Source organism: Colobus angolensis, unplaced genomic scaffold, assembly GCF_000951035.1.
Source record: "Colobus angolensis palliatus isolate OR3802 unplaced genomic scaffold, Cang.pa_1.0 Scaffold245, whole genome shotgun sequence".
Taxonomy (NCBI): domain Eukaryota; kingdom Metazoa; phylum Chordata; class Mammalia; order Primates; family Cercopithecidae; genus Colobus; species Colobus angolensis.
Genome location: NW_012115655.1, coordinates 1852637 through 1867829, shown reverse-complemented (window position 1 = coordinate 1867829; position 15193 = coordinate 1852637). Strand labels below are relative to the sequence as shown.

Here is a 15193-nt window from a genome sequence, read left to right as displayed (position 1 = left end):
TGGATTTTCTTCCGGATTTTGAACAATTTCTTTTAATTTATTAAAATTTACAGTTTTGTTTGAGGCTGCTTGCATACCAGCCAACAAACACTGGACCATTATGTTTTGCCTACGGCGCCCAGGCTGGCCTGCTTGGTAGTTCCAGTCTGAGTCTGCCGAGGGGACTGCTTGCTCCCCAGTGGAATGGAGGCGTCAGTTAAATGTAGTTGGTTGGCGTGCTGCCTGGTGGCCACTAGGATGCGCTCTTGCTCCTCAGGGTTTAGGGTGGAGGTTAGGATGACCTGGAGGTCATGCCAAGTTAAGTCATAGGCCTGACAAAGGTATCTAAATTCCTTTATGTATATGGTAGGATTAGCTGAGAAATCACCTAAATGCGTCTCAATTTTGGAAAGATCGGCCAATGAAAAAGGGACATGTACTCTGACTGCCCCCTCCGCCCCAGCCACCTCTCGCAAAGGTGCTAACACTGTAGGAGGGTGTGGGGCAGGAGTGGGGGCATCAGCAGGGCACTTAGAGTGGGTGTGGGCAGAGACAGGAGACTCAGGACAGCCAGTTGGGGGCCCCGAAGGAGGCACAGGACTGAGTGGATTACTAGTAGATAAGGAGCAGGAAGGAGGAGTCTGGACGGGGGTAGGAGGAGGAGTCTGGGCAGGAAGAGGGGGGTGGAGAGAGCGGGGAGAGAAGGAGGAGTATAGGACAGGTCGGGACGAGAGCATAAGGCCCAAAAGCCTTGTATGTGATTAATTTCGGACCACTTGCCTAGCCGCTGGCAGAAATTACTGAGGTTGATCACGCCACAGTGGAAAGGAAAATTAACCGCTTCCTCCTACGGTCTTGTTCGAGCTGTAAGGTTTTTAAATTGGCTAGGAGGCACCCTAAGGGGGTGCTCTTTGGAAATTTGGACTGGGGGTTTCCCATGTTTCCTCTTTACTTACACATGGACACAATGGAAATGGAAGTGGATCTCTGCCTGGCTTCAAAGCGTCCTTTGGAACCACCAGAGACAGACTGGAGGCTCTTGTAGCCAAGGTGGAGATTACCTTCAGGCGGACGTCTCTGTCCTGAACGGGTCTCCCGAGCCACATGGTGGCTCAAAAGTGGGCCTCGCACCTGCACAGGATTTTTGGCCAAGGGAGGTAAAGAGGAGACAAAGGCACTTACCCCAGAGAGGCCGTGAGAGTGAGGGAAGTGGGTCTCAGGTCCTGGTCCGTCTGTGGCGTGGAAGCAGGAGGAGGTTCCTCAACCCTTAGAGGCCTGAGGAGGGGGGTCTCCTCCCGGGTTCGGCACCAACTGATTTATTTTTCTAAGACCACCAGAGTGGGCACAAAAGAACCAGCGAGTAGGCAAGGGTAGGAGCAAAACTGCAAATTTATTTTTGGTCACCTAGCTTCAGGGGAAGAAGGTGGGTAGGCAAGGGTAGGAGCAAAACTGCAAATTTATTTTTGGTCACCTAGCTTCAGGGAAGAAGGTGGGTAGGGAGAGGTCTGTCGGCCTCCAGCAAAGGAGGCCAAGAGAGTCGTGCGTCTGCCGGGAGCGGCTTTTCTAGGAGTGGGAGGGCAATAGGCGGGACACGGGCGTGTTGGGGGGCGTTCCGCAGGTGCGACCAGGTAAATCTTGGTCTCTTCGGATTGACGTCACCTGGCGCATGCCTGGTGGGTCTGCACCGTCCCGGGCACCGGCTGCATTTTCACGCGTGTGGGAAAAGTTGGTGATGAAGAACCCGGAAGTGCGCCATCTTGCCTCCGTTCGTCCAAACAAGAACATCCTGGCTAACACAGTGAAACCCTGACCCTACTGAAAATACAAAAAATTAGCCAGGCGTGGTGGCGGGCACCTGTAGTCCCAGCCACTCAGGAGACTGAGGCAGGAGAATGGCGTGAACCCAGGAGGCAGAGCTTGCAGTGAGCTGGGATTGCACTCCAGCCGGGGCGACAGAGCGAGACTCTGTCTCAAAAAAAAAAAACAAAAAGGCCAGGCTCTTTGGCTCATGGCTGTAATCCCAGCACTTTGGGAGGCTGAGGCAGGCAGATCACCTGAGGTTGGGAGTTCGAGACCAGCCTGACCAACATGGAGAAACCCCATCTCTACTAAAAATACAAAACAAGCTAGGCATGGTGGCACACACCTGTAATCCCAGCTACTTGGGAGGCTGAGGTTGGAGAATCGCTTGAACCAGGGATGTGGAGGTTGCAGTGAGCCAAGATCACACCATTGCACTCCAACCTGGGCAACAAGAGTGAAACTCCATCTCAAAAACAAAGAAAAAAAAAAAGAAAAGCCTGTGGACATGGACTAAAAAATGTCTGAAAATTACTTCTAAATGTAAGGTAAAATAAGAAATTTTAGCTGTAATGGCAGGTCTGTTATGAGTTGGTTCTGGTGGAATATGGATGATGTAAAAACAGGGAGTGTACAAAAATGGCTTTACTTAAACGTTTGGGTCAAGTCTTTAAAGACTGAAGACTTCTGATTTTAATTTGGTTACAATTATTTACATCTTTAATCAGTTTTTAAGTGTCCAGTTAATATAATACTGAGATATATTCATTTATTATTGTATTAGTATTATATTATTGTATTAGTATTAGTTTTCACGCTGCTAATGAAGACATACCTGAGACTGGGTAATTTACAAAAAAAAAGTTTATTGGACTTACAGTTCCACATGGCTGGGGAGGCCTTACAATCATGGCGGAAGGTAAAAGGCGTGTCTTACATAGTGGGAGATAAGAGAGCTTGTGCAGGGAAACTCCTGTTTTTTAAAACCATCAGATCTCATGAGAGTTACTCATTCTCATGAGAGCAACATGGGAAAGACCCACCCCCATAATTCAATTACCTTCCACCAGGTTCCTCCCTCACACATGGAAGTTGTGGGAGTTATAATTCAAGATGAGATTTGGGTGGGGACACAACCAAACTATATCAATTATTTTAGATTGGACTTCAGCTCTCTTTTGTGAAAGATACTGACACTAGTGCTGAGTTTGTTTGTTGGCAGAAGTTTTAATATCCTTTGTTATTTACTTGTGTTACCCTATGATAACTCTTATCATAATCTTTTATTTTATGGCCTAGATAGGCCATACATTCCCCAGTCAAGGGATATAGTCCTGAGTGTAAATAGTCCTGATTCCCAATATGAGAAGCCTCTCGTGGCCTAGACTGAGTGTGTCCAAAACAAATAATGTTGCATTTCTCAGGTTTCATGAATTCATTACTGCCCAGAGTACAATCCTGTTGCCCCTGTTCCTAGAAGTCTTATTCTGTGCTCACAGTTGGCTACCCAATGGCGGATTTGTGGGATGTTGCTGCATAATCATATATCAGATTCCTCCAATGCCAGCAAAGAAGGGATTTTGGTTGGGAAGAACACTCTTCCGTAACTTGACTTTGGCAGGGAGATACACTACACGTATGATGACTTTTATTTCTACAAACATCTCCAAAATCCTTTTTTGTATGACCATTATGTTCCTCCTTCTCTGCTTTATTCATACGTTCAGAATAAACTCATCTAGATTTGGTGTTCCCCAATTGAGCACCAGATAATGTCAGAACAATCATTTTCGGGGCTCAAAGTGCCAAAATATGGCACTTTGACATGCTGAACTGAAGAAGCCTCAAGTTCTCTGTCTCTCAATCCTTTGTCTCTCCCAAAGCACAAGATGAAGTTGTTCTCTGAAGTTCCCTTATCTACCTAAAGTCTGGACCCACCAAAGATGAAAAGAATTAATTGCTAGTGCCTTCCCCGAGTTTTCTTTTTTTTTTTTTTTGTGAGACAGAGTCTCGCTCTGTTGCCCAGGCTGGAGTGCAGTGGTGTAATCTCTGCTCACTGCAAGCTCCACCTCCCGGATTCATGCCATTCTCCTGCCTCAGCCTCCCGAGTAGCTGGGACTACAGGCGCATGCCTCCACACCCAGCTAATTTTTTGTATTTTTAGAAGAGACGGGGGTTTCACCGTTTTAGCCAGGATGGTGCTGATCTCCTGACCTCGTGATCCACCTGCCTCAGCCTCCCAAAGTGCTGGGATTACAGGCGTGAGCCACCGTGCCTGGCCCTGAGTTTTCATTAAGTGAACTCATATCGCAGGAAGAAAGACTGAAGTCTGTTAACACGCTGAACAGACTTTTGTCACAAACTATTGTCTACTCTGTAGGCCCAACAGAGTTTTGTCCCAGACCATTCAAAGTTCTACACATTTAATTCCCTTAAAAATCATTTACTGCTCACACCTATAATCCCAGCACTTTGGGAGGCCAAGGCAGGTGGATCACAAGGTCAGGAGTTCGAGACCAGCCTGGCAAATATGGTGAAACCCCATCTCTACTAAAACCCTCCCTCTACAAAAATTAGCTGGGCATGATGGCACGTGCCTGTAGTCCCAGCTATTTGGGAGGCTGAGACAGAAGAATCACTTGAATTTGGGAGGCAGAGGTTGCAATGAGCCAAGATTGTGCCACTGCACTCCAGCCTGGGTGACAGAGAGAGACTCTGTCTCAAAATAAATAAATAAATAAAAATCATTTACTACCTCCCTGAAATCACCCACACTTCCTATCTTCCTTTCCCCTAAGAAGGGTATATGACATTCTCTACCCCATTGCATAGTGGGGTAATTACTTTGTGATTCTCCCCTGTGCACATTAATAAATGTGTATGCCTTTTCTCCTATTAATATCCCTTTTGTTTTCCCTTGGACCCTACATCGTAAATGTACCTAAAGAACTCTTCTCATTATAAAAAAAAGAAAAAAAAAAGAGAGAGAGAAGAAACTATCAGGGAATTTTCCTTGCTGCTTTGTATTCTATTTGCTATAGATAAGACCAAGCAGAGAATTTGGGTAGCCAGAGTTTGTATATTGAATGAGTCTGAGTTTTTGTGGCCCAAAATGCAGGCAGTCTGTTTTAAAGGAAAGAATCTTAATATTGATTGACATGATAATCTGATAGCTGGGAAAGCTCATATGATTTTTCTCTTAATTTATACTCCTTGTACAATGCTGGTATCTATATTTTGTATAGGAGATTTATGTGAGCTGGGCATTGTGGCTCATGCCTGTAATCCCAACACTTTGCGAGGCCAAGGCAGAAGGTTCACTTTAAGTCGGGGGTTTGAGAGCACCCTGGGCAACATAGCAAGACCCCATTTCTACAAAGAATTTAAAAATTAGCTAGGCGTGGTAGCATGAGCCGTAGTCCTATAGCTACTAGGGATGCTAAGGTGGGAGAATCACCTGAGTCTCGGAAATTGGAGCTGCCATGAGCCATGATTGTGCCACTGCACTTCAATCTGGGTGACATAGTGAGATCCTGTCTCAAAAAAAAGATCCTAACATAATTAGGAGGAAACTATCCCTTCTGTTTCCATTATCAGTTAATAAACAGCAGAGAAGCAGAAGACAGGTATAGTCCATTTCCCTCCTCATTCCATTAAAACAGTAGGTGATTTTTGTGTTTGTTTGTTTTGAGACAGAGTCTTGCTCTGTCGCCCAGGCTGGAATGCTGTGACTCAATCTCGGCTCACTGCAACCTTCGCCTCCCAGGTTCAAGAGATTCTCCTGCCTCAGCCTCCTCAGTAGCTGGGATTACAGGCGCATGCCACCATGCCCAGCTAATTTTGTATTTTTAGTAGAGATGGGGTTTCACCATGTTGGCCAGGATGGTCTCTATCTCTTGACCTCATGATCCTCTTGCCTCGGCCTCCCAAAGTGCTGGGAATACAGGCGTAAGCCACCACACCCAGCAAGGTCATTTTTTTTAAAAGGGAAAATTTAAAGTATAATACATGAGGCTCCTATTCATCCATTGTCCAAGGTTTTTCAAATATGAGCTAATGAATACTTTTAGTTCTTTCAATTCCTTCCCTGCCTTTGCACATTGCATTTTTGCCCTGAGCCAGCTGCATGAAGTTATGTGCTGCTCTTGTGTGTGAGAACTATGTTCACCCTTTAGTATACACTGCATAATCTCATCTCCTTACAAGAAGCCTGTAAGATAAGTATTATGGCTACATTTCCTAGAACCAAAAGAGTGAGACTGAGAGAGCTAAATGACTCTACAGCAAAGAACTGGCTGGAATCAGGTCTGATGAAGCCTGTGCATTTTACAGATATAACTATAGAGGCATTAAGTCAAATGAAAACACCTTTAACATTAAAAACCACTCTAGGGTCTGGGCACAGTGGCTCACACTTGCAATCCCACCACTTTGGGAGGCTGAAGCAGACAGATCACTGGAGCCCAGGAGTTTGAGACCAGCCTGGACAACATGGCGACACCCTATCTCTACAAAATAAAAATAAAGGCCAGGCATGGCGATGCTCACCTGTAGTCCCAAGTACTTGTGTGGCTGAGGTGGGAGGATTGCTTGAGCCTGGCAAGTTGAGGCTGCAGTGAGCCGTGATCGCACCACGGCACTCCAGCCTGGGTGACAGAGTGAGAACTTGTCACAAAAATAATAATAACAAGATGAAAACGCTAACTGCCATTTTACTTTGACGGCAAAACTCTAAGCATAAAATCTAAGCATATTATGTGCTTCTATAATGTTTTTGTGTATTTTCAAAAATATACTTTTGCCAATGCAAATTCAGACATTGCCTCTCCAGTATATAATAACCCTAGGCTGGATGTAGTGTCTCATGTCTGTAATCCCAGTGCTTTGGGAGGTAGAAGCATCACTTAAGGCCAGGAGTTGGAGACCAGCCTGGGCAACATAACCTTGTCTCTACAAAAAATAATCAGCCAGGCGTGGTGGCACATACCTGCAATTCCAGCTACTTGGGACCCCAAGAGTCTAGGCTGCAGTTAGCAATGATGGTGCCACCACACTCCAGCCTGTGGATGACACAGTAAGGCCGTGTCTCAAAAAAACAAAAAACAAAAAGACAAAAAACTCTATGCTTTTAAAAAAAAATTTCTTTGACTCAATGTGAGAACCAAATCATAAGAACATTAGGTTGCAAATGTTATGGGTTACCTTGTGTTAATTAAAATTTTTAGGCCAGGCACAGTGGCTCATGCCTGTAATCCCAGCACTTTGGGAGGCCAAGGTGGGCGAATCACGAGGTCAGGAGTTTGAGACCAGCCTGACCAACATGATGAAACCCTGTCTCTACTAAAAATACAAAAATTAGCCGGGCACAGTGACATGCACCTGTGGTCCCAGCTACTACAGCTATGGGAGGCTGAGGCATGAGAATCACTTGAACCTGGTAGGCGGAGGTTGCAGTGACCCAAGACTGTACCACTACACTCCAGCCTGGGTGACAGAGCGAGACTCCGTCTCAAAAAAATATATATATATATTTTTTTGAATAGGGAATACTTTTGTGTGTTTCAGACTAAGAAATTGATTTTATACGTATTTATAATTATATATATATATATATACACACACATATGCAGTAAAGTTTCATTTTTACTTGTCCTCCAGTCACCATTTCATTTCCTCTTACACACTAACGTTTTCAGTTTCTTATTTATCCTTCCAGTTATTTTATGGACATACCAGTAAATACACACATCTATTAATATATCCAGTATTTTCCTCATCTCTTTTTTGCACAACCCCTTAAATATATTTAAAATAAAACAGAACAACAAATTTTTGGTAAACAAAATTTAATACAACCATATAGTCAAGTAATAATGGTTAAAAGACATTTTATTAGATACAACTTTAAAAAAATTAAACTATGCAAGAAGTATATTGAAACAAAACATGTAAGTATTCACGTGCTACAACTTAACTAAGAACAATGAAATACAAAGCATTCTTTTCACTATGAAGACTCTGGAGCCTCTAATTGAAAGCAAATGACCTTAGGTCTATCCTAGTTATAAAGCAGATTATACTTTTGTTCAACTCTAAAATTGTATTATCTTAGAGCTCCAACAACTCTCAATAAAAATTTAAATAAAGAAACCATGGGGGAGGGGTGATAGGGAGGAAAGAGTAGGTGCTTTTTCAAGAAAGTTAAATGAAAAAGCCTAAAGAGGGAAAAAATTGTACATAAGTATAGAACAAAAATAAGTATACTTTTTTGACATTCGATGTAGATACTGCAAATGAATTTACACCGGTTTAATCAATGTAAGATAGATATTTGTCTGAATATTTTAAAAAGCACCTAGGTATCAAAAAATAAAAACAAAAAATATAATGAAACTCCAAACATCCAACAATCTCCCTTAACATTCTCATTCTGCCAAGCAACCACACGTTGGTGCTTATTACACAATTTAAGAAGGGGAAGTTTATTTACTCTATAGGAAACAAATATGAATCTTATCTAAGGTAAGCTTCATTTAGATTGAAAAAAAAGTTGAAATAGCACTAGAGAACTTAAGGCACATAAACAAATTCAGGTGCAGTTATTTTGAAACCATTAAAACAAATTCTTTTCTTTGGAACAATATATAAAATAAGTTATGAATGTTGCTGTTTTTAAAAAATTTATGATGATAACCTTCACCACTAGGAAAATTTAATATCTAAGGCAATCACACAAATGTAAAACGTTCATATAAAACATTAAAAAATGTCTAAAGTGTCTCTGGAATTATTCATTCACACTCCTGGCTCAAATGGTTTCTGGTGCCTAGCATTAGATGTGACAATAATGATAGCTAGCTAGTCAAACCTACTGCCTTAAAGATCAACCAATTCGCTGAATTCTGGTTACCTGGCATGGTGAATTTATTTAACTAAATTTATTTTAACTAAATAATGGGGTGAGGTGATGTAAACCTGGTTTTCAATAAGATGCACAACAAATTCTAATAAGGTCAAAACTCTGTTGAGGTTAACTGGTGTCTTGAGTTTACTAAAATAAAGGCAGTCCATAGGAAGCCTTGAAGAGCCATTATCTTACCACTTGGCACCACATGAACACCAAGCCCTTCTCTCTGAAAATACAGGCCGGGCGTGGTGGCTCAAGCCTGTAATCTCAGCACTTTGGAGGCCGAGGTGGGCGGATCACGTGGTCAGGAGTGATCCATCTCTACTAAACTCCGTCTCTACTAAAAATACAAAAAAATTAGCCGGGTGTGGTGGCATGCATCTGTAGCCTCAGCTACTCGAGAGGCTGAGGCAGAATCCCTTGAACCTGGAAGGTGGAGGTTGCAGTCAGCTGAGATCGCTCGCACCACTGCACTCCAGCCTGGGTGACAGAGCAAGACTCCGTCCCCCCGCCCCCCAAAAAAGAAAATGCAGTTTGAAGTAGATGTCTGTTCCACATATAAATCTCAAGACATAAAAGGCACACACAGTTCAACTCCTCTCTTTTCATATATGGGTTCTCACAGCAATTTAAAAAATCTATTGCCATATCCAGACAACAGGAAAAAACAAAAACAAAAACAAAAACATACCTGGTTTGTTTATTGACAAAAGTGGTGTAATTGAACCTTTGTCTTTCCTGAGTTTCAAAAAGGCTATTTGACAGTAGAGATACATAAACAATTCATATTCACTAAGATAAAATGTTATCAGTCCACAAAACATTTTCATCTTTTTAAATATAAAATAATCAATGTTCAACCACCACCATGTGTGAAGCCCCTTTTTCCAAATTAAACTTACGCCAGAATCATGAATTGAAGATTATTCAGTTATGGCACTTTACACCCCAAACAAGCAAAAGCAACAAGTTAATACCCTCCCTGAGTATTTACATCATCTTATCACCTGGTTTAAATGGAGTAAATACCTATATTTCAATCATCTAGGAAATAAAAAGGTTACTGAAGATCCAATACGCTAGTATTTCATACCTGTGCAGTAAAGTCAGTGGGAAGATTAGAGTAGAAAAGGAGGAGGTTCTACTGTTGTAAAAATTAGACCACTTTTGTAGCTGACTCACATAGAGGAAAAACAGAAAAGGATTAAAGTTCATTAAAAACAAACAAACAAACCTGTACTTTTCTGTTCTACAAAGCATACCTTTGAATTCCCTTTCCAACTGAGGTATCACAGCTGGGTTTAGCAAACTCATCTCTTCTGACCTTGTAAAACTAAATTGTCATAAAGATTCTGATTATTCACAAGTCATCATTACTAATACTCATCATGTACTTTCAAATGTAAAAAGCTGTAGAAATGCCCAAATAAAAAAATCTTCCAGAATCGAATTTAGCATGGTCAACTAATTTTTACTTTATATGCTTTTTTTCTGATCATTGCACGCTGCTAAAATTCATGGTGTTTGGTATATATGTGTGTATACAACCATACTATCTACATACATACACATGTACATATATAGATTCTAAACCAAAGGTTTATATGAGCATCACCTATCAAAAGAAAAATCTTTATGTGATGAGAGAATGAATACAATCTGACACCAATTTGGCTGATATATCCCTTTTGGTATATTAATTCTACTCTAAAATCTTTTTTATTTTATCAAGTCTAATGCTATTATTTATCAAGAATTAGTAAAGGAAGATAAATATTAAAAAATGAAAATATAAGTTGGATAACTTTAAAAATAGTTATTTAAATTTTCTAAGATTCAACGTAAGTTCTTGGTGGCCTTCAATATAAATTTTAACTACTTAATTTATGTAGTTTTAAATTATGTAGAGAAAAAATTAATATTGGTATGAGGTCTGTGTTTTAAAAAAATCTGTTTTTCAGGATTTCATTTCAAATTTACTATAACACATGAATATTAAAATAAATGTGTAACAAAATAAAAGTAAATAGTTAATACTTTTTACAATAGACAAAAATACTGGAATACAAAGTTATCTTGAAAAAGTCTTTTTTTATGTGAAGTCCGGTATTCATGAAATGGACATGATCTTACAAACACACATGAAAATAACAACTATCGTTTGTAGAATCCTCAGCATTTACAAAATACTTTTTCACACATTATCTCATTTACTGTAAAGAATTTCTGATCTAAATAATTCTATTATCTACAAGAGTATAATGCAGATGTTTACTCTAAAATTCAAGTACAAGTATCCAAACTGTACCTACATTCTTTCAACTAAGATGATACAAAATTGTTTTCTGAATTGCTGTTACCACAAAATGGTATTTTAAAATTATGATTTGAAAAATAAAAATTCCCTAACAATTTTTAAGTTTTTTAGAGTTTTCCTCAAAATGTAGATTCTAGCTAAGCATTAAAGTTTAAAAAATGTCTATTTGAAATCTCTGTATCATTCTAAGATGAGAAAACAATGTAGCTTACCAATGTCAGGCTTTTTATTTCAACCTTGGTTTTAACAGAAATCTGGTGACACTCTACATATTTGCATCATCCCTTCTGTCACAAGAAATATACAAATTATAATGTGAAAGACAACAGTGACCGGAAGTCAACCTACAGCAGGCTACCTAGAACATCCCTAAATGTTGTAAATTATATCCATCCACCCAGAATCACAATAATCACTTATGCTGTAGTTCCTGCCATATCCATCTATTTGCATTAGAAAACAAATTCACATTCCTCTCTGAAAACTGATAAGCTTTATAAAGTGGAGTTGAAAAATCTAGACAAAAGCAGTCTGTTGTACAGAAGCTTGAAAATGCTGATTAGTATTTTACACAATGGGGGCCAAATGAAAGACTTATCTTAAAGATGGGAACTACTGCTAAGTTTTTTCAGATAACTAATTTTAAAAGAAAAATGGACCCACTGAGATAGGTGGTCCCTGCTTTATCCTATTAAAGGTACCGTAAGAGTAGAGCCTCTCAGGAATTTTAGCTGTTCACTAGAAGTTAGGATAATCAAGGAAGAGGTCCTCACCCAAAGCACCATACTAATGAGGTCAAACCCTACTGGGCTAGGGAAGAAAACCTATCCCTATTTTTCTTTTTCTTTTCTCTTGAGACAGAGTCTCACCCCGTTGCCCAGGCTAGAGTGCAGCGTGCGTTCATAGCTCATTGCAGCCTCAAACTCCTGGGCTCAAGCAATCCTCCTGCCCCAGCCTCCTGAGTAGCTGGGAGTACAGGTGTGAGTCACTGTGCCTGGCTGTCTGTCCCTGGTTTTCACAAGACAATATTGCAAAATGGGTTTCAACTGCTTTATCAAGTTAAGAAAAGAAGCTTTCTTAGAAGATTGAAGAGATGATGCATAAAAACTTTGAGAGCCATAGTGGGTCATTTTTCCTTCAATGGCCATTCCATTTTTCTCTTAGGAATTAACTTATAATTTTAATCCCCTCTGTAGGGGCACTTATTTTTCTCTCTCCTACCTAATTTCCCCCTAAAAACATGTTAAATGTAAGACAGCAATTCTAAGAATAAAGTCACAATAGTTCAGTATTTTATGATACCTGAATTGTCATTACATTTTTATCAATTACAGAAAAAAACTCTTCAATAAAATTAATCAATCTGGATATACTTTGTTAACAACAAAGGTTTTTAAAACTGATTTTTTCTCCTAGAATGCATTCTAAGCATTAACTTCTTCAACCTAAATGATGCCTCAAGTCATGCAATTTTCTCTACATATATGACAAAATAAGGAATATAATACAGATAAACATACATAATAAGTGAAGACACCATTCACACGTTCCTAAAAGGTCTGCAGACAGACATTTCCTAATTCACATAGGCTTCTTACAAATACTTACAAAAGGTACACTCTTCAAAGGCCAAGTAACAACCACCATTACCTTTAACAAAAAAGTTTTTTTTTTCAATTATAGGAAAGGCTTTATTACAGTTTGAAAGATTGATATTTTGAGGAGAAAGGCACCAAATTATTATTTTTACTACTTTTTGCATATGGCACAAAGGAGATATGTGAAGTTCCCACTCTAGAGTTTTTAAAACCTCCCATCTTGGATTGGTGTGGCTTCTTCGGTGAGGTATCCTGGCTTCAGAGTTTAAAACATTTCTCATTGTATCTATGAATAGTCACACAGCCATGATAGGACACTGGCCTGGGCATTGCAGCTACCCCTGTGATGATACTTGTTGCGGGATCATAACAGAGAATAGTGTCTGTGGCTTCTCCATTTTCCCGTCTTCCACCCAGGATATATATTTTACCATTACACACAGACATACCACAGTTTTCCTGTTTAACCAAATACATAAACAAAAAATTAACCATTGAAGATAAAGGATTTGGTAACAAACAGAAAAGCAAAATAATGCTTTAACACAGTCAAAAAAAGGGAGACATGATATAAGCTAAGGTCCTCTGGCCCAACTCTGTTCTGTGTGTGAGTGCTGGATAAGTTTGCATGAATGAAATGAATGTCAAGATAGATGATATGTCAGTCGTAGCCATAATAAATAACGAGATCATGTTCTTTGTAGGGATGTGGATGGAGCTGGAGGCCATCATCCTTAGCAAACTAACACAGGAACAGAAAACCAGATACTGCATGTTCTTACTTATAAGTGGGAGCCAAATGATGAGAATACAGGGACACATGGAGGGGAACAAAATACACTAGGGCCTTTCAGAGGGTGGAGGGTGGAAGAGGATCAGGAAAATAACTAATGTGTACCAGGGCTTAATAACTGGGTGATGAAACAATCTGTACAACAAACCCCCATGACACAGTGTATCTATGTAACAAATCTGCACTAGTGCCCCTGAACTTAAAAGTTAAAAAAAAAAAAAAAGATTTCATGTTAGTAATTGGGGCCAAGATGTGGGAGGTAGGATGTGGACTGATAAAAGGGTTTTAACTTAATGGTAGTTAAGCAAAAGCATCTTTAAAGAGCCTGGCTTGCTTTTCCTATTACAGGAAGGTTATTATAGAAAGTGGCAGTTACATGACCAAGGAGTAGGAACAATATTCATTATATGGGATTACCCACAAATTGAATGAATGAATGAGGAAAAAATTTATAACTAAGTTAACGAAACACTGTTATTAGGAGCCCTGGCTGGGCCATATAAATGTCTCAAATAACATCTTACAGTTAACTTCCCACACAATGGGATTCTAAGCTAAATTTTATTATTCTCTGTCAATAATACAGTTACTATATGAAACAAATATTCTTGCAAGGATGAGAGTGATTCTTCAAAAACAAAACCTGGCTGGGCATAATGGCTCATGCCTGTAATCCCAGCACTTTGGGAGGCCGAGGCAGGTGGATCACTTGAGGTCAAGAGTTCGAGACCAGTATGGTCAACACAGTGAAACATCATCTCTACTAAAAATACAAAAAATTAGCTGTACGTCGTGGGGGGTGCCTGTAATCCCTGCTACTCGGGAGGCTGAGGCAGGAGAATTGCTTGAACCTGGGAGGCGGAGGTTGCAGTGAGCCGAGGTTGCACCACTGCACTCCAGTCTGGGTGACAAGAGCGAAACTTCATCTCAAAAAACAAACAAACAAACAAACAAAAAACCCTACATTAACAACTGACTCACTATTACATGGATCTAATTATACTGCAGGCCAGATAGTCTTCCATTTCCAATTAAAGTTTCCCTTTAATTCAGAAAGTTACTGCATCTTATTATCCTGGTTCCACACAACCAACAATGAAATAGGTTCTACCAATGAGTTCAATAAGCATTTTTACTTGGCCAAATTTGCTGTATATAAATTTTGCTCTTATAGAAGAAATTAAATCTTCGTGGCTTTATATAATAGGATACTATCTTTAGGTCTGAAGGAATTTGTGAGTACTTAAAAATGCCTCTATTAGAATTTACAGACACCCAGAACGACTTAGCCCATTATCACATAGTGAAAGACACTTTTGTTGAGAATACCACCCCCCCCATGAATTGCACCAATTAGGGAACAAACTCTAATATTTTTCATTTAAAGCACAATGAGCTCTTTCTATAAGTTCTTAAAGTTCTGAATATAATAAAGGCAAACAAAAACCTTAGTTTTCAGGTACAAGGTAGTTCCCACTATTGAACCTTAGTTATTTTGATGATGATTCTAAAACAATATATAATTACATGGTTTGGTAATTAGTATTATTTCAGATAATAATGCTCAGAATTAAATAAAGCAAACAACCTTGAAACCAAGTATTCATATCAGGAAATTACATCTATCTGATGTAATAGTGTATTCCATGCTAGTAAAATACCATTTACTCTATGTGTTTGTTTATACGTAGGAAAAATAATTTATCAATACATAAAGTTTTACTTCTTTTAAAGACTGAAATGAGGCCGGGCGCGGTGGCTCAAGCCTGTAATCCCAGCACTTTGGGAGGCTGAGACGG

General features: G+C 39.7%; 1 protein-coding gene across 2 annotated transcripts in view; it reads right to left on the bottom strand.

Moving 5' to 3' along the window:
* Positions 1–7614: 7614 nt before the first annotated feature.
* Positions 7615–15193, bottom strand: part of KLHL24 (kelch-like family member 24) — a 51149-nt gene continuing 43570 nt past the window's right edge. Inside the window, exon 8 of one of the 2 annotated variants that reach the window (XM_011945803.1) lies at positions 7615–13060. In XM_011945803.1, the coding sequence (XP_011801193.1) occupies positions 12860–13060 (201 nt within the window). In that variant the 3' untranslated portion in view covers positions 7615–12859. The remainder of the gene's footprint in view (positions 13061–15193) is intronic. The other variant, XM_011945804.1, reaches the window with a different exon arrangement.